This window comes from Sesamum indicum, linkage group LG8 (assembly GCF_000512975.1).
Source record: "Sesamum indicum cultivar Zhongzhi No. 13 linkage group LG8, S_indicum_v1.0, whole genome shotgun sequence".
NCBI lineage: Eukaryota > Viridiplantae > Streptophyta > Magnoliopsida > Lamiales > Pedaliaceae > Sesamum > Sesamum indicum.
In genome coordinates, this window is record NC_026152.1 from 10,769,336 (window position 1) to 10,787,324 (window position 17,989).

A 17,989-nucleotide genomic window follows, 5' to 3' on the forward strand; every position below is an offset into this window, starting at 1 on the left:
CGAGTAAAACAACTCCAAATGCATATACATCACTCTGTAGAGTGAGTTTCCCAGTCTGTTGCCAAGGTAGACATATCCATTGCTCAGTCCCTCTTGCCATTTAATAAATTAAAATTAGAAATTGACCATCTCTTTCTTATTTTCAAATTCCTATCTCAAGAAAAGAACATAAAAAGAAAGCAAGAGGAATGTCCTCCTCCAGTCTTTTATAGAAGGTCTATGTTAGAATAACGAACTCCAAGAATTTACTAGATGGGCACAATAGATCTATTAATATGGCGGGTTCAACAAAGTCCACTTAATTATAGAATCCACTTAGGATCCATTTCAAGTGATTTACATCATCTTCTTGCTTAATGAACAAGTTGCAAGCAAGATATCCTAGTTCTGTTGTCTCTGAATCTGATCTTTGAAAATGCACTCTAATCTAACAAAGGTTCCATAAATTTTGTAGGCCAAAGAAGTCATCTAGGGGTAGATTCTGGCACTGTGAATGCCTTGATTATGTGCTCTGTAATTATATTGTGGCTATACTAGCTTCATTCTTATCTTGGTTAATCTGTGATGTCAACTTTATCATCCAATTAAAAACTTTATATTACTTTTGACCAAGAGCCGCGGCTGTTCCTAGACTAATCAGTTAATCAGCTAACATAAATTCAATACTCTAGTAGGTTCTCTCTTTCTGTATGGATGTATTTATTTTTTGAATTGGATTAGGGAGGAAACATGACAAATATAAAATCTATGTAAATTGTCTGTTGTTTACCTTCATAAAGTGCAACCTTACAGTTTCACTAAGATGTACTTGACATATATTTGCTTATGATGATTCTTGCATTCTTACTTCATACTCGTATCTTCTCAATTATCCAAGTCATAATTCTTATCTCTATTACCCTATGTATATGCTATCAGTATTAATCTGAAGAGTCGTTGCACATACAGCAGAACTAATTTATATTATGATTCCTATTCATGGAAATTATTTGTCTTCTTCATTTAGTTTCTGCTTTACAATTTTGGAAACAAGAAACAAGCCATGTTTATTTCTAGAGGAAATTGCATTTCGTCCTTTAATCACAGAAAGAGCCTTACCAAGGTATACTCTGGATCGAAGTAGCCAAAGGTGCCAAGCACTGTTGCTGTCATACAAGTTTCCTGACCTTCTGGCATTAACTTCGCTAGTCCAAAGTCTGATATCTGCTTGTAGAGCTTCTCATGATATGTTTTCATATGCTTATAGAAACAGCTCTCATATTGGCTACAGTGCTAAAAATGTTGGGAGTGTAAGTTACTTTTTCTTACCTTTGCTTCATAGTTATCATCAAGAAGAATGTTTGTGGATTTGAAGTCTCTATGAACGATAGGAATTCCAACATCTGAACTAGAATGGAGGTATGCGAGTCCTCTTGCTGCTCCAAGAGCCACTTTGAGCCTCAACTGCCAATCCATCTTTACTTCTCCAATCCCTGAGACATCATTTTTAGACATCCGGGGATCAAATGTAATAAATGAAAGAATTTTCAGAAACATTGGCTGTTAAATAACCAACCATTTAAGTGATCTTGCAGGTTCCCTTTGTGCATATATTCATATACCAGAAATCTTTGCTTCCTATCCGCACAGTATCCTATCAGGTTTACGAGGTTTGGATGGTCCAACCTGCTCAATATATCAACCTCCACCCGAAACTCTCTCTCTCCTTCTGCTTCTTTGAATGGTGGTAGTTCCATTTTCTTGATTGCCACAACCTGTAAATTTGGTGCAAAATTGTTCAAGTGTACTCTTCTTGTTTGTGGGGTACATAGAAGTTAAACATTGAAACAACATTATTCTGTGGATAAACATGAAAGCAAAGCAACCTTCACGAAGTCCATGTGTGGCAGTGATTTTTGAGATAAAATGAAGAATGTGCTTGTTAAAGTTAGAGACATACCTCCCCAGACTTTAGGGTGCCTTTATATACTCGACCAAATCCTCCCTTCCCAAGCAGATTTTCATCACTGAAAGAACACGTCGCCTCTTCCATTTCTTTCAGTGTAAATACTGCTGATGCATTTCGTCTCTTCGCTGGTGGATCTCTGTACTCAATTTGCCAGCATTCCACAGGTTTGTATAACCCTGAAAAGCAGATGTATATATTTTTAATTTTTTTTTTTCAAGAAATAAGATCTTAGAACTAGAAGGAACATAAAGTTTGAGAATCAGATTAAGAAATAGAAAAATACAAGGATTCATCTGATCCTCAGACTTGCTTCTCCTTCGTTTGTTCCAGGCAGAGACTAACCCGAAAGGCATTGTTCTTGCTTTTCTTGTAAACCAAATTGATTGTGATTACAACATAGGATCATTAATACCAGACAGAATATCAATCTCTATACATATCACAGCATGAAAAAGACTACAGGGTATTCCAAGAACCTACTCTGATGGTAGAATAACGGAAAAATTATCGAAAGTTGATAGGAGTATATGGAGAAACTTGAGATTGGCATAAGTATAAACTGAAAGGAGATTATAATGGTAAGTAGAAGGAGAATCCTGATAGGAGTACGTATAAAGCAAGTGAGGAAGTTAGCTTAATGCATACTTAGTTCCAACAACCAGTTTTTCTCACTTGAAGAATAAGAAAAAGCTGTTGTAGGTGTGGTATGTGGTATTTCTTGCTTACCTTTAATGAGATGCACTGCAGCTTGTGGTTGTGGGGTATATTCTCTGTATGTTTGAAAAGGAAAGACAATCTGCTCATTCTTGTGGCATAATTTTTGATAGAGAAACGACGGGGGTTGGGTTGATGGGTTATTTTCATTGTTTCTGTGGTTGTTCTTGAAAGAAACTTATGTTTGTTCATCAATTCTGCTGCTCTAGATGATGATTATAGCTAGTTATCTTCCAAGTAAAGAGCTGGTTACGTAATTCTTGATTTTTCAACACTGTGTAGTTTGTTGATATACAGGAGTCTAAACTGTGCAATATCAACAGGGGGAAGAACAGGAAAATTAGCCCATTGCGACATCTGCACAGTCAATGCTTGTGCTTAATTTTTTAAATTTATAATTATAATATCTGTTTCGATTCATAGTATCGGTAAGCTGATTGTATAGCAAATTTTGTGGTGCAATGTCTTTACAGAAGCAACACATGGAAATACACGTTTGGCTCAATTGGTAAGGATGGATAGGATTGTGTTGATGTATATTAAGTAGGCTAAATTGCGACGCGCTCCCCTCAAGTTTGGTAAAATTATGAATGTCATGTCGTTTTTTAAAAATTATAAATATTTCTCATATTTGATGAAATTACGAAATCTCTGCATGGAGGTTTAGAATTGTCAATTTTAGCATTGCTGTATTTTTTTTTAAAGAAATATTATAAAAAAATAGAATGAGGTGGATGATAAATTATAAAAAAAATTATTCACTTAGTTCATAAAAAAATTAAAAATAAATAAAATTATAATTCTTAGTCCGAAGCGCATTTTAATTAGTTCACCACATAAAATAGATGAAAACTAAACGGAGACTAATGAATTGAGCTAATTGTTAGAACCCCGTTAAAATCAAGGTAATAGTAGTAAATTTTCAAACAATAAGGAGTCTTTGTATTATACCAAATTTTAAAGAAAATCGTTGTAATTTACTCTATTAAGTAATTTAAAAGGTACTTATTACCGTGTTTGAAATTTGTGTTGATTGTTGCAAGTGATTAGAGTTGAAGCCACCTAATTTATTTATGTTTTTTTTTTGCATAAAACAAGGCAAAGTTATTTTAGCTGTTTCCATTTTAGTCTGTTATGTTTTATGATATGATAATTAGGAATGAAATTAATTTCTTGAATTATTGCTTGTATAGTAAATTGAATATGCAATTTGATTAAATGCTTACGTGTAAATTAATTATTTTATAGTATTATATGCAAATAAAACTTAAATGGATTTTCCAAATATATATATATAAAAGAAGGGTAAGTTAAAAAAATATATTATTTTCTTTGTTAAAAGGGAGTTAAAAAATATACTTTTGGTAGTTTGAGATGCAATGTGATATCGCAGTGTTTGTAAAAACTTCTACTTTCAAAGAAGCATTTTTTTGTTTTTTTTGTAGAAAAATTTGAAAAATGTAAACAGAAGTAAAGTGGGTAGCATTTATAAAAGATAATAAAATAAATAAAAGCAAATTGGATGGCGTTTGGGGAAAAAAATATTTTTAATAAGTTTAGTTGATTAAAAATTATTTTATCCATGCGTTAAAAAATATACTATTTTTACTAATATTTTTCTTGTCTTCTGATAACATAATCATTTTTTTCTCAATAATAATAAATTTTATGTCAATAAGTATATCTCATATGTAAAATAATAATGCTCTCATTATGTAATACTAGTTAGATGTAGCACATCGGATGTGTGTGCACAAAAAATTTATAATAATTAAAAATTATTTAATAAAAAAATTTATTGCATAAAAAATATTTATATAAAATAATTATGATAAAAAATATTAAGAAGTAGAAAAAAGAAAAAATATTAATTAAAAGATAAATAACTAATTAAGAAATAGTTTTTACCACTTGAAGATAGTTGAGAAAATGTAAAAATTAATGAGTGGGGGAAAAAGTAAAAAAGCAAACAAAAAATAAGAGAGATACCAACGATGTGCTCTCCATAATGTCATATAGATAATTATTCGTTGATACATAATAAATAGACTTGCATAATTGCACAAGATATATATTTTCTTAATTAACATAGAAATTTAACTTATATTTTTTTATGATATATGAATAATATCAGATAATGCAAAAAATAAAATATAAAAATTTTAAATGTAAATAAATTAAAATGAACAGAATCAAATTAAAACTATTATAACGAGGTAAAAGTAATTTAAAAAAATTGAATTTATTTAAAAAATAAATTAAAGCTGCTTGAAGTACCTCCAAACTGCTTCTAATTTTTCGACTTAAAAGTGCTTTTTGTAGTAGTTCTAGAAACAAAAATTGACATTTTGAATACCTCAGGAGTTCTTTTTCAAAGTAAAAAATTGAAAAGTATTTTTCCAGAGCTCCGTAGACAGTCTCTAAATAAATTAGTTTTATCTCTAACATGGGACCATAATTTCTATAGTTAAAAAAAAAAAAAAAACCCGTATCTGAGGGGTACATAGTAAAATTCAGTATAAATTTTTTACTCTAATTTTGTGTTCAATTATATATTTGATATAGATATACGTACTAAAAGTACAGAGTACGTACTTTCTTTTTAATTTTGTATTTCTTTCACTTAATAAAAGGCCAACTATATATTAAAAAAAATATTTTTTAAAAAAAATAATGACAAAGATAAATAAAATGAAATACAGAATCATAACAAAAATTTTCAAACGGATTAAATATCTTTTGAGGCTCCATTTACTTTGTGAATTTATTTAGGTGTCAAAATTAAAAAAAAATAAAGAAGAAAAAACCCCTCTATTAATTATAATATATTTACGTGAATTGTCTGAGTTGAATAACTCAAAAGGAAAAAAATAGTGATTTGTATCGAGATAAAATTTTGAACTCCCATAATATAAAATTAATAAATATTGGGATAACTGATCGATGCGATGATGGCTCCCTATGAAAAAATCGAAGGCGCTTATCCGTCCTAATAATAAAAAGTAAATGGGCAAATAGCCTTTATGATTTCCAACTACATCTCTGCATTTTCCACCATGGATAATATATATGCATGCTTATATTAAATGCCCAGCAGAGGTAATTAATTCCACCTATTTCTCACACCAACTTGAATACATTGATGAGGTGATATCACCCTACAAATTTTAATTCAGATTAAATTTGAATTAATTATATAATTATAATAAATATATTATATTTAATATGTTATTAATATATGATTCATAAAAAATAATAACTGATATAGTTAATATAATTATATTTATTATGTGATTTAATCAGTTCAATAAAAAGATTCAGAAACTAATTTGAATAAGAATTTTCCGTAATTTATAATCCAATAGTCAAAGAGCACATATAATGCACCCATTGCATTGCAGATATGCGCTCGGCCTCCATTAAATGAAAAGTTAAGATAAACACCCATAAAACTTACTACCATAATAAATATTTTAAATGTCTGGTTGGTTTTTGAAGTAATAGCGATGAATTATTATTAATTGAAATAAATTGATTACAATCATTCATGTTGGATATTAATATCTAACAAATTATTACAATAATCGTACTCCAATCAATAATATCAAGTACACTATACTGAATCTAACCAAAGACTATTATTATAATAGAAACACCACCCACTATTAAGTAGAAACAACATCCTACGCATTAGGCGGAGTTTGAACCCATGACTTCTAAATGTCAAGTATTCTTTTCATTAAATACCAACTTTTATTTCGTCCTAAAATAGAAAAACAAGACTGATGCCCACCAATCCCCATCAAGATAATTGCATCTGAATCTGGACAACTAATTGGTTCTTGCAAGGTGCTTTATTTGAATTGATGGATAATTTTGGATTTATAATCCTTTAATTCTAATTCTGAATTATATTTCGTTGGATGATGATAGATTTTAAAATCCATTGATACAAAATCATTTGAAATTACTTTTTTAAATATAAATTAATCAATTCAATTACACGGTAACTTAAATTGGTGGGACATGAGCATACATGTAGTGTAAATGCTGAACGTCTTCACATGATCTTATGTCACAACGTTCGACTTTAATTACTGAACTACTACAGTATTTGATGGCATTAATGTTGCAGCACAATGTAGTTGGCACGTACATGTTACATGGCAAAACGAGACGGCTATCTGTCAGCCAAAAACCGAAGCAAATAGGTCTATAAATATAGGTGGTCTGCGAGAGCTCTAAACCACCATCACTCAATGGCGTCAAAGCTTGAAGTAGAGTTTGAGATGAAATCCAGCCCAGAAAAGGTGTGGGAGAGCATAAGAGAATCCACCACTCTCTTCCCCAAAGCTTTGCCCAAGGAGTACGAGAGCATTGAGATCCTCGAAGGCGATGGAAAATCCGTCGCTTCCGTCCGTCTCATTAAGTACCCTCCAGGTACCTAATCACATTAACTCACACACACACACACACAAGGGTGTAACAAGTGATGAGAATTTTTGTTAATGATTTTCGTCGTTTTGGTATAATGATAATTATTGCTACTAAGAATAATTAATGATAAAGAAATTGTGCATAAGACGATATGCTAGAAACGCTGCAACTGTATTAGATTTGTTGTATATATGACGCATTTCTTTTCTTGATTAGAATAAAATACAAGAATTTTTTTATGAGGATTAAGATACATAGTCATGGTAATATCCTCAAATGCCCTACAGATCATGTTACGTTTGATCCTATAACGTCGTTTGTGGTAGGGATGAGCTTCGTCAATTATGCTACGGCTCATTACATTTTGTTTGTAGTGAAAAGAGATGGAGTTTAAATGGGTGGTTGATGCAGGATTGTCAGCAATTTCAAGCACAAAAGAGAAGATTGAAGTGGTGGATGAAGGTAAGAAAATGCTGAGCTACAGTGTGATAGGTGGAGATATATTGAAATACTACAAGAACTTCAAGGCCCATCTGAGTGTGAGCCCCAAGGATGAAGGAAGTTGGGTGAAATGGTCATGTGAGTTTGAAAAGGCAAGTGAAGAAGTCCCCAATCCAGACCTCGTCCGGGATTTTGCCATCAAGAATTTCCAGGATTTGGATGCTTACATTCTTGGACTTGGAGCTGTCTGAATGCGAACATGTACTTGTGGTTAATTGCTTTTTATCTACTTACCTCAATAAACGAAAATCCTTAATCTCTGAGAGATCAAGGAATCTTAACTAGCTAATAATTGTATTTGAGGAGAGATGGCCTGTGTTAATGGCTCAAAATTTGAAGTTAGTACAATATGTTTTTGCAAGTATATGAATAATTTGACTGTAAAAACTCCTGAATTGAAGGTTTTCTCAAGAACCAACAGCTAGTCCTTTTTTTCTTTTTCTTACCAGGATTACATTAATATCTCAATGAACTAGCTTTTTTTCTTTTTTCTTAACAGGATTACATTAATATCTCAATGAATTGAGTAATCCATCGATTCCTCTAGTGGCCAGATTGCTGCCCCCACTAGCATAGATCGATTCCCGTAGTAATCTGGCTTCCCCCGTTAGCATACATCGGTCTAGAGCAACTTTTCCTAAATCCGACACAGGATTTGATACCGCAAATTGGACTCCAAACCAAATTATATCCCATTTCACAATATAAGCAGATTACAAGTTTCAATTTTTGACTCGCTACAGAAAAAAAAAAGTTTCAAGACTTGAAAAATTCGCTCTAAACTAGATATTTTTGCCATCCGTACAGAACGCAACTTGCAATGAAGAGACAAATTGGCTGTTGGTTTTCATTTTTGCATTATCCAACAACCAAAAACATTTCCGGAATATGTTTATAGAACACATAGTTCAGTGTGATTTATCTTACACTAATATCAGATACAAAACCGAACATATTAAAAACTAAATACACGCCCTTATCCCTATCCCCCAAAATCAAAGAAAAGCACTTTATATAAAGAACCAGAAAAAGGACGATCAAACATCTCATCAAATGACTAATATCTGCACTGAATGTGACTTTAGCTACGAGCACCTGATAGTGCCCACGACAAAAATAACCAATAAAAATCTTCAAATGAAGCACACATCACAAAGAGATCTATCTTCCAGAGCACACCTGTACAAGAATGCAGAAACAGTGCATAGGCATATGAACAGCAAGAAGTTCGCCTACCAACATACTTGGTCGCTGGGGATTTTGGAATGCAGAAAACATGATCACTGAGGATGCAAATCAATTACATGCAAATATTATCTCCGTTATCTGGAACCATCAAACTGCAGTTTGCGCATATACACCCACTTCGAATTTTGGGCACTTGCTTTTCAGACATTGAAAGTAGAATGGCACTAAGATCCTCTTACATATGCATATTACATGTCAATCCCCATCCATAAAAACAAATACCCAAATCTTAAACCAAACATACAAGCAGCACCAAATGAATCAAAGGTCAAAACAAAAGCATCAGAAAGCTATTCTTGAGTTATATCATTGTTCAGCTAGTCCAGAGTAACAGAAAATAGTTGATCAAGAACATTTGGAAAGACTACCTTCCCAAATACCGTGCAGTAATAACCTAAAATATCGACCATTCATATAAAATAAACTTCATACATTTTGTATCCATCAAATAAAGTGGCCTTAGTGAAACATCTAATAGGCGACAGACTAAAGGTACAATAAGGACAGGTCAAATTACACATATGCAACACAAGATGGAAGGATTCACTTGTAAACTAAGGAGGTTCAAAAGCATGGGAGTTACACCAAATCTAACTGCTAGAGCGATTTCCCACACCCAAGATGGTCTTTTCAGCACTTGTCTCTCTAATTTCAACCACTTTTTGGCCTGCTTAATTTGGGGACCCTCAAAATGTTGCAAAGAAGAAATTCATCAATCTTTCATTATCAATGAGCAAACACTGTGTCATTCCGCCTGGGTGGTCTATCCGGAATTGACCCGGGCTTAAACTTTGACGCCTCATGTCTCGCAAGCTCTGGGGGGACAGGACTGTTGCTTTGCATTAGCATTTGCTTGAGATCATAGAAGACTTCTGTATCATGCAGAGTCAAGAATGTTGTAGCCACACCAGTCTTCCCAGCACGACCTGTTCTTCCAATACGATGAGTGTATGCTTCAATGTTACCAGGCATGTCATAGTTGATGACATGTGCCACATCAGGTATATCAATACCTCGTCCAGCAACATCAGTTGCAACCAACACATTATATCTCTTTGTCCTAAAACCTTCAAGGCTTATTTCTCTCTGTTCTTGAGACTTCCCACCATGCAATGTAGTTACACGGTAACCCTCTTTATCCAAAGTTTTAGCAACATTGTCAGCAACTTTCTTAGTGTTAACAAACACAATAGCTGTCTTATCACCTAGTTCATCTAGCAATCTCTTCAATCTATCCATTTTATCATTCTCCTTCGTCATAATAACATGTTGGGTAATAAGATCAGTTGCCTTTCCTGCAGTGCCAATATTGACGACAACTGGATTTCTCAAGTACTTCCTTGCCAACCTCTCCACAGCAGGCGGCATAGTAGCACTAAACATATAAGTGGTTCTGTAAATCCTTTTCTCATCAAGCTCTTCATCTTCATTCTCTGGTTTCAAGTTGCTCGAAGGCATTGCATCTAATACACCAACAACTTGTGGTTCAAAACCCATATCAATCATACGGTCAGCCTCATCAAGAACAACATAATTGCACTGGTTAAGAACCGCATACCTCCTCTCCAAACAATCAAGAAGTCGTCCTGGTGTAGCAATGACAACCTCACAACCCTGCCTAATCCTAAAGCCTTGTTCTTCTATGGATTGCCCACCAACAATGGACACAACCTTTATTCCCAAATAATGAGCAAATTTTACAGTCTCATCCTCAATCTGCTGTGCAAGCTCTCTTGTAGGTGCCATCACAACAGCATAGGGGCCTTCAGCTTCATTCTCCTCACTTATAGGAGGAAGTCTAGTTATGTAAGTCAACATAGGAAGAACAAAAGCAGCAGTTTTACCTGAACCTGTCTCGGCAATACCAATCACATCACGCTGCTGTAGGCCAAGAGGGATGGCAGCCATCTGAATGGGCGATGGAGTCTTGTAGCCAGCCCTCTCAACAGCCTTCAGCAACTCCGGACCCAACTTGCTCTCAGCCCAGCTCCTCATGGGGCGAGGAATCCTGGAACCCTTGTAAGAAATGTTAAAATCTTCCCTGAAAATTCTCCAGTCCCTCTCAGTCATTTCCTCAAGCTTCTTCTCAGACCAATGACGATCCACCCTCATATCAAAGGTATCATACTTTTCAGCCGCCTGCTCCTTCTTCTTCTGCGCAGCAGCTTCCTCGTGAGTCTCCTCGACGCCTTCCTTCTTGCGAATCTCATCACGAAGCTCCTTCTCATTCTTGGCAGCAAGTTTTTTCTGCTCCCTACGGTCCATTCCAGCTCGGAAGCCTCGGCCAAAGAGGAGCCGAGCCTCGTGTGGGTTTTGGTAGAGGGAGTTCATGTCACGAGAGGTGTCCTCAGTATTCTCCCAATCAAAGGAGAATCGAAATTTCTCACTTGGCTTAATCACCCTCTTCTTAGGTTTCTTGGAACCCAAATACTGCTCCTTTATAGCAGCAAGCTCAATTTCACGCTCCCTCTCGGCCAGTTTCTCCACGCGGGCACGATCCCGCGCCCTCTGCTCATCCTCACGTTCTTTCTCACGGTTCCGACGTTCGGAATCACGCTCCCGCTCCCGCTCCCGTTCCCTCTCCCTTTCCCTTTCCCTTTCCCGCTCCCTGTCCCTGTCCCGGTTCCGACGCTCAGTATCGCGGTCCCGGTCCCGGTCCCGGTCCCGGTCGCGGTCTCTGTCTCGTTCACGGTCTCTTTCAGCCGAGGAGTGGGGTTTAGAATCCTGACCATTATTAGCCTGGAGAAGAAGCTCGGCGCGTCGTTTCTGCTGGGCTACTTCTTCCTGGCGGCGTTGGAGGGCAAGCTTTTGACGTTCCTCTTTCGTGAGAAATACAGGCTTCTTAGCTCCATCCACTTTGTCTACGACGTCCTCCGATGCCCTCTTCATTTCTCGGGAATTGGAAATTTAGGGTTCTGCAAGAATTTGGGATCGCTTGGGAGATTGCAGGAGGGGATGCAAACGAAAAATGACAAACAGCTCTACTCTGGGCTGCTGCTGATATATCCTTTAAATTTCGTAGAATGGGCTCAGGCCCAGACTCACTCACCCCAGTCATGGCCCAGTTTCATGTATATCTTGTACTACCAAGAAATCTAACCTCCTATTCTTTTAAATTCAGAGATTTTTGGTCGGTCAATAGAAAGCAACTAGTGTGTTCATCCACTCCCAATGAAGAAGTATTATGCAAACTTGTCTTCCCATTATTATATAGTAAAAGATACAAATAGATAAATTGTAAAAATGGTGACTATGAAATGATTCCGTATTTTTATTGCCACCAAAAAAAAAAAATCTAATTTCAAAGGGAAGTGATTCAGTACAATCACCATATTCTTGGTCATGATTATGGTACTCACTTGATCTGATTTTGGCGCTCTCATAGTTAAGGTTTAACTTCCTTAAGGGAACAATTGCCTCTGATCATAGACTCGTAATGAGGTTGTCTCGACCTGGTGCCCAGGCAATAGATGTTTGGAAATAATTTAGAATAGAAGGTAAGAAGGATTTCAAAAATGTATGCTGATCTTTCCTCTGAGCCCCACACCACGGTGACATGGGGGTACCTGAACTGGGATAGACTACTAACCCAAACACATTTCAACAAATAAAACGATCCAAGAATTGTATATCCATAAATGATTTTAATTTAACGTCCTCCATTTCGGATAGCAAACCTCTGTATCTGATGGCAAAGTTTTAGACATATTGGCAGTTTCATAGTGATCCCTGCAACAGTGGACTCCTAATTACCTATGGTCATCACATAAAATGAAGCTCATATCTCAACATTCGAAAGTAATATGCTTTCAACAGAAATCAACAAATACCCACATTTCCTTACTAAAATAGTCTTTGACATCCAAAATTGTAAATATAAAAAAGGAACTCCTATGAGAACCTCTGCAGAAGTCTTGGTTCATCAGTTCGAGGTTGAACTCAATCAATAAAAGCTCAAATAGCGTGCCATCATTGATGTCTAAGAATCTGCTATGGTAACTTCAACTTCCACACCAGGTTCTATAGTAATTGAAGTGATCTGCTTAACAACATCTGGGGAACTGAAAAGGTCAATCACGCGCTTGTGAACCCTGAGTTCAAACCTATCCCAAGTATTTGTACCTAAGAAACAAAATCCAAAAAGGTAAAATATTTTGGATCAATAAGCAGCTCATGTGCAGAAAAGATATTCCCAAGAAAAAAAAATCAAAAGAGATGAAACTTGTGTATATTAAGGCACACATGGTTTAATACCAAGAATATCACTTGTCATGCAAATTTGAAAATATTGGCAAGTTTCTTTTAGGAACAAAATAAGGGAACACAAGAGACTTTGTCTTTCTTAAGATTATTCACCGGATCTTATATACAAATTTCTATAGCAGTAATAGTAGCACCACAATTACAATGCATGAATAATCAATTTACCCACAGAACTACATATACAAGCACATACACCATTAGATAATTTCCTAGTAATTTCAGATAATACAAGCTACGATGCAATAAAAACTTGAAAAAAAGTCGCTGTTCAATAAATATACAAAAGATGCCTCTACAGCGTATTGGTACAGTAGTATCATGGACCCATCAGAGGACTGATCATTTCAACTTAAGAATTCACCAATAAAGAGATTTCGCTCTCTACAAGATAACATATACTAAATTCTAGTGAATTAAAACAGACAGAACTTCAAATAAACAAGATAAACACAATAAGACAATGTGAGAAATATCACTATCAAATCGACTACACTAACCATACATAGGAACCTCGTCCTGTAGATTCACATAATCCAAAAGCATGAAAAACAAATTTACATCATTTGTGACAGAACTTACCTTCACCACAAGGAGACTTCCTAGTAGTGATGTGAAGAACCTTAGTTGGCATTCTCACTGGTCCCTTGACCCTGAGCCTTTTGTCCTTGGCACCACGAACCAAGTCAGCACATACTGTAAACAACACTCAAGTCAACATTGGCTAAAACCTACCAAAGAAGAGAAGATCACAATCACTTGAATCCATATAACTATGAAGACTAAAAAGTGGATATATTGATCCTCAAGCATCAGAGCTCATACAGTCAATAGAAACACTGCTTCCCATTGGATTAATAAAACACCCAAAAAATGAAAGCAATAACTTTTTCATCAACCACACAAGAATGAAACCAATACTCCAACGAACATTGTCTAAAGGAAGTGACATTTTAAGTACTGTGTTCTAGTGTAAACTCAACTGATTTCCCTTCCTTTGTTGCCTGAAGTAAAAAAAAGAGATTTACAGAAAACAAGAACCATTCAAACAATAGTTACTCCACACACACACACACCACAGTTATACAAGCAAAAACGTTCAGTAAAAGTTAAGGGGAATAGGCTTAGAATTCTTAAGCTGCAACTCAAAGTAGAAACCAACTGATTTCATATCTGTGTAGCAAAACACCAATTAAACTGTTGCAGACACTTGAGCACTTTCCCTATTAACTTGTTCAATTTTGCACCAGTAAACAATAATCGGTACTTGATGAATACCTTTTAAAACTGTCAATAACTTGAAAGAAGTGAAACAACGAACGCACACTAATACGATCAAACACATCATACTAGAAACGGCCGAAGAAAACACCATAGACATACCATACTCAATAAAAAGCACAACTTGCAGAAAGTAAACAGTTAATACAGCACAATGAAATACTGGAAGCGCATCCAAGATCAGCCTACCTTTCTCCAAATTCTTCACGTTCTTTGAGGACAGTGTGATACGAATCTTGTGAATCTGCTCCTGGGACTCCTCTAAACCCGGCTTCGTCGGCTTCATCGCTGCGTACGCCATTGTTTTCGTTTTTTCCAATCCGTGTAACCAAAATAAATCTGAAAAATAAACAGAGTGAAAAACAAAACCCCCTTTTTCTCCTCAATGAAATCAAAACAGACTTTTCAATACTTTCAATTTCGAAGATAAATTCGTACCGGAGGAAGAGAGAAGAGGGCGGCGGCGGTGGTGGAGCTTGGAAAACAGTTAGTCCTTCCGCTTCAACCACTTCTCAGGGAGTGAAATCAGTTTATAAACCTAGGAAGCGAATAGTGGAGCCCAATAGATCCCCTGAGTTCTGGGCCTTAATACTACCAATTGGGCTATGCTTCTTTCTTTCCCTTCTTTTCTTAATTACATGATTTTCAATCATTAATAATTAATTATCTATATTAATCAATAATTAATATTACAATGTATATCGAAAATTATTATTTATTCAAATTTATAACTCTATGGTCATGAATTCCATTCATTGCTCAAAAGCTGGGCTTCAAATGATTGAAGGGGCCCTAATTTTTAAAATTAGGAATGATTACACTGCTCTCCAATATGTTTTGATAAGTTAAAGTATATTTCTTATAATTCGAGAAATTATATTTAGTATTTTTAATATTTATTTTTATTTAATAAATAAATTTCTCTATTAATCGACATTTATGGGATATTAATAATAAAGAAAGAAACAAAATTCATATTTAATCTTGATTGACTTACTATTAACTTATTGCATGTCCAACAAATAAATTTCTCCATTAATTAATATTTATGGGAAATTAACAAAAAAATGGAAAAAAAATTATATTTACCCTTCGATTGACTTATACAAACTTATTGTAAGTCCAATAAATCTCTTCTAACCAAACTATCCTTATAAAAGTAAAGATGTATAATGGTGTTTGATCAAAATATTTATTTATCATGCAGTAAGTCATTATTAAGTCAATTTGGTAAATTTTGACTAAAGAGGGATCTATTTTTTGGAAGAAAATAAACGTTAAGTTTGCTAGATGTAATTTTTTAAACTATAGGGGGTCTAATTACACCAAACTTTAAAGGAGTAAGATGTAATTGCCCCTAAAATCTAACTATTTTTTTTTCTTTAAGTCAATTTCAATTATGTCTTGGTCTCTATCACCGACAACTATAATAATTGATATATTAATTAATGTTATTGAAGTCCAGCAGCGCTATAATAGTTAAAAAAAAATAGATGAAATTCTAAGATCAAATTGGGACTAATTTGCAAAATAAATATTAGTATTCTAATGCACAAGTTAATAAAAATTTTACTGAATAAATAAATAAAAAAACTTGGAATAATATGAAAATAATGATTGAATATGATGATGAAGTGCTAAAGTTCGTGTGGAGTATAAAAAATGACCTCCAAAGTAGCTAAAATCGAGAGTGGAGGAGAGTGAGAGTATGAGATGTTGTGGTACCAATATAACTGTAAAGAGTGTCAATTTATAGGCATCAATAAAGCAAGATTCGATAAGCGGTTAGGAAAAAATCATACACCGTTAAGCAATATGCAGAAGCTAGCTAAATAACAAAAAAATTGGTTCAGAATTTGGACTTATCTGGAAAGAGCTATGACCTTTTGAAGAGGTCAATTTAAAAATGCGAAAATCAGTTGCCTACTGCTTGAAGAGTTGATTTTGGCCGAGTCACTTGGAATTAGTTGGAGCTTTTTTAGTATAACATGTCATAACATACATCAGCAACTTGTGTGACGTATCATTCTTATTGTAGGCTGACTTACTTGTTCTTTAGGCCAACCAAGTTAGTAAGGATAGAGCATATTATAAGCTCAATATCTTTGGTTTGAAATTCAAGTGCAAAATTCAGATTTGAAATTCATGTACCATTTTTTGTTCAGACCTCACTAGTTGATTAATTGTGTGTTGCATCATTGTATTTATTTTGAGTTATCTATACTATATATATAATTAAAAATGAGTGAATTGATATCTCAATTATTTTGATGTGTCAATTTTAAAATTTAATTTAATTAATTCATTTATTATTCAACTTGCCACTCACCCATCTAACTATCCACACCCCCAACTATCTTTCAATAGTTATTTTTTTTTAATTATCATTTATTTTTCTGTCACTATTTTTTATAAATTTAATATTAATTTATTATTTTATATATTTTTTTATTAAATAATAAATTTTTATAAATATTTTATTTAAATTATATTTATAGAAGTTGCACACATATAAAACGTGTCACAATTTACTAATATATGATATGCGTAAAGGCTAGTTGTACTCTGCACCCTAATGACAAGTTGACAACTGACAGAAGGGGATAATATGCATTATTTTGAAGAATATGAGCCGTTTTTCCTATTTTTTTTAATATATAAGGATTTTTAGTTATTTTTTAAAATACTAGGGGCTTTATGAAATTTATCTAAATAAAAGAAATGGCACTTTGCACCCTAAAAAATCTCTCTCCGTGCAACTTGCACCCCAGTTCAGTTTTCTAGCCAAAAAGTGTCACCGATGTGGGGGCGGTTTTATCTTGCAATAAAAATGCTTTTTAGGAATTATAGCCTTTGCACGCAGCTCTTTTAATATTGAGAACATATGTAATTCTTGGGAGAAATAGCATTTTTAGTTTTATATTTTAATATTTCTTTTTAATTTAATCTCATTTGTTACGATTTTATCATATTATTCAGAATTTTTTTTTTTTTAATTTTAGTCATCACGTGTATTTTCATCCATCATTATTTATTCTTAAATTATTTTTTTTAGTTTTAGTCCTAACGTGTATTTTCATCCATCACTAAAACAAAAAAGGTGGGATTTGGCACGGTTAGGACAATCATTCCAAATCCTCTTCCATATTGGAATGGACTTTAGAATACATAAAGAATGAATATTAATAAATGACATCATGATCCATATTTTTCTTGGATTATAATTTTGGGATGGTCAAACCGTTCCAAAATGAGTTTCAAAAAAATAATTACAAAAATTGTCCCAAAAGTCGTTCCAAAATAGTAATGGTTAGTGGTTGGAACTCTATTTGAAAATATTAGAATTAGGAATGGTTTTGCGGTGATCGTTCCTATATGTGTGACAATGGATATCCGAAAGATGACAATAAGAAAATATATTCCAAACTGAGGTTCAAAAGATGATAATTTGGAACGAATTTGGAACACTTTTAATCAATTATGCCAAAAATTATTCCAAATTATTTGTTTTATTTAAGAAGTAATGTATTTCAAAAACAGTTCCAAAACCCGGTACAAATTGAAATGATTTTTCTTGTATTATTTATTTAGTAAACTAAA

At 34.0% G+C, this 17,989-nt stretch overlaps 4 protein-coding genes across 4 annotated transcripts in view; 1 reads left to right on the forward strand and 3 right to left on the reverse strand.

Annotated features, from left to right (window-relative positions):
* Window positions 1-2,581, reverse strand: part of LOC105168225 (probable serine/threonine-protein kinase PBL28) — a gene marked incomplete in the record, with an annotated part of 3,255 nt that extends 674 nt beyond the window's left edge. The window contains 5 exon segments of the mRNA XM_020695841.1: window positions 1,099-1,203; window positions 1,309-1,472; window positions 1,556-1,754; window positions 1,940-2,124; window positions 2,232-2,581. Coding sequence (XP_020551500.1) covers window positions 1,099-1,203; window positions 1,309-1,472; window positions 1,556-1,754; window positions 1,940-2,124; window positions 2,232-2,301 — 723 coding nt within the window.
* On the forward strand, window positions 6,894-8,018 carry LOC105168226 (MLP-like protein 423). The gene is made up of 2 exons (XM_011088218.2): window positions 6,894-7,102; window positions 7,511-8,018. Exons 1-2 carry the CDS (start codon window positions 6,922-6,924, stop codon window positions 7,789-7,791), a joined length of 462 nt encoding a protein of 153 aa, XP_011086520.1. The 5' UTR covers window positions 6,894-6,921; the 3' UTR covers window positions 7,792-8,018.
* LOC105168227 (DEAD-box ATP-dependent RNA helicase 21) lies at window positions 9,131-11,835 on the reverse strand. The gene has a single exon (XM_011088219.2). It carries the CDS (start codon window positions 11,735-11,737, stop codon window positions 9,575-9,577), a length of 2,163 nt encoding a protein of 720 aa, XP_011086521.1. The 5' UTR covers window positions 11,738-11,835; the 3' UTR covers window positions 9,131-9,574.
* LOC105168228 (40S ribosomal protein S20-2-like) lies at window positions 12,488-14,972 on the reverse strand. The gene is made up of 4 exons (XM_011088221.2): window positions 14,828-14,972; window positions 14,579-14,728; window positions 13,691-13,804; window positions 12,488-12,970 (listed from the first exon to the last, which is right to left on the reverse strand). Exons 2-4 carry the CDS (start codon window positions 14,688-14,690, stop codon window positions 12,828-12,830), a joined length of 369 nt encoding a protein of 122 aa, XP_011086523.1. The 5' UTR covers window positions 14,691-14,728; window positions 14,828-14,972; the 3' UTR covers window positions 12,488-12,827.

Coding starts and splice junctions, on each gene's coding strand:
- LOC105168226 (XM_011088218.2), top strand. CDS start 6,922: ATGGCGTCAAAGCTTGAAGTAGAGTTTGAGATGAAATCCAGCCCAGAA. Junction 7,103..7,510: donor TCTCATTAAGTACCCTCCAG/GTACCTAATCAC, acceptor TGGTTGATGCAG/GATTGTCAGCAATTTCAAGC.
- LOC105168227 (XM_011088219.2), bottom strand. CDS start 11,737: ATGAAGAGGGCATCGGAGGACGTCGTAGACAAAGTGGATGGAGCTAAG.
- LOC105168228 (XM_011088221.2), bottom strand. CDS start 14,690: ATGGCGTACGCAGCGATGAAGCCGACGAAGCCGGGTTTAGAGGAGTCC. Junction 13,805..14,578: donor CGTGAAGAATTTGGAGAAAG/GTAGGCTGATCT, acceptor TGTTGTTTACAG/TATGTGCTGACTTGGTTCGT. Junction 12,971..13,690: donor GAAGTCTCCTTGTGGTGAAG/GTAAGTTCTGTC, acceptor TTTGTTTCTTAG/GTACAAATACTTGGGATAGG.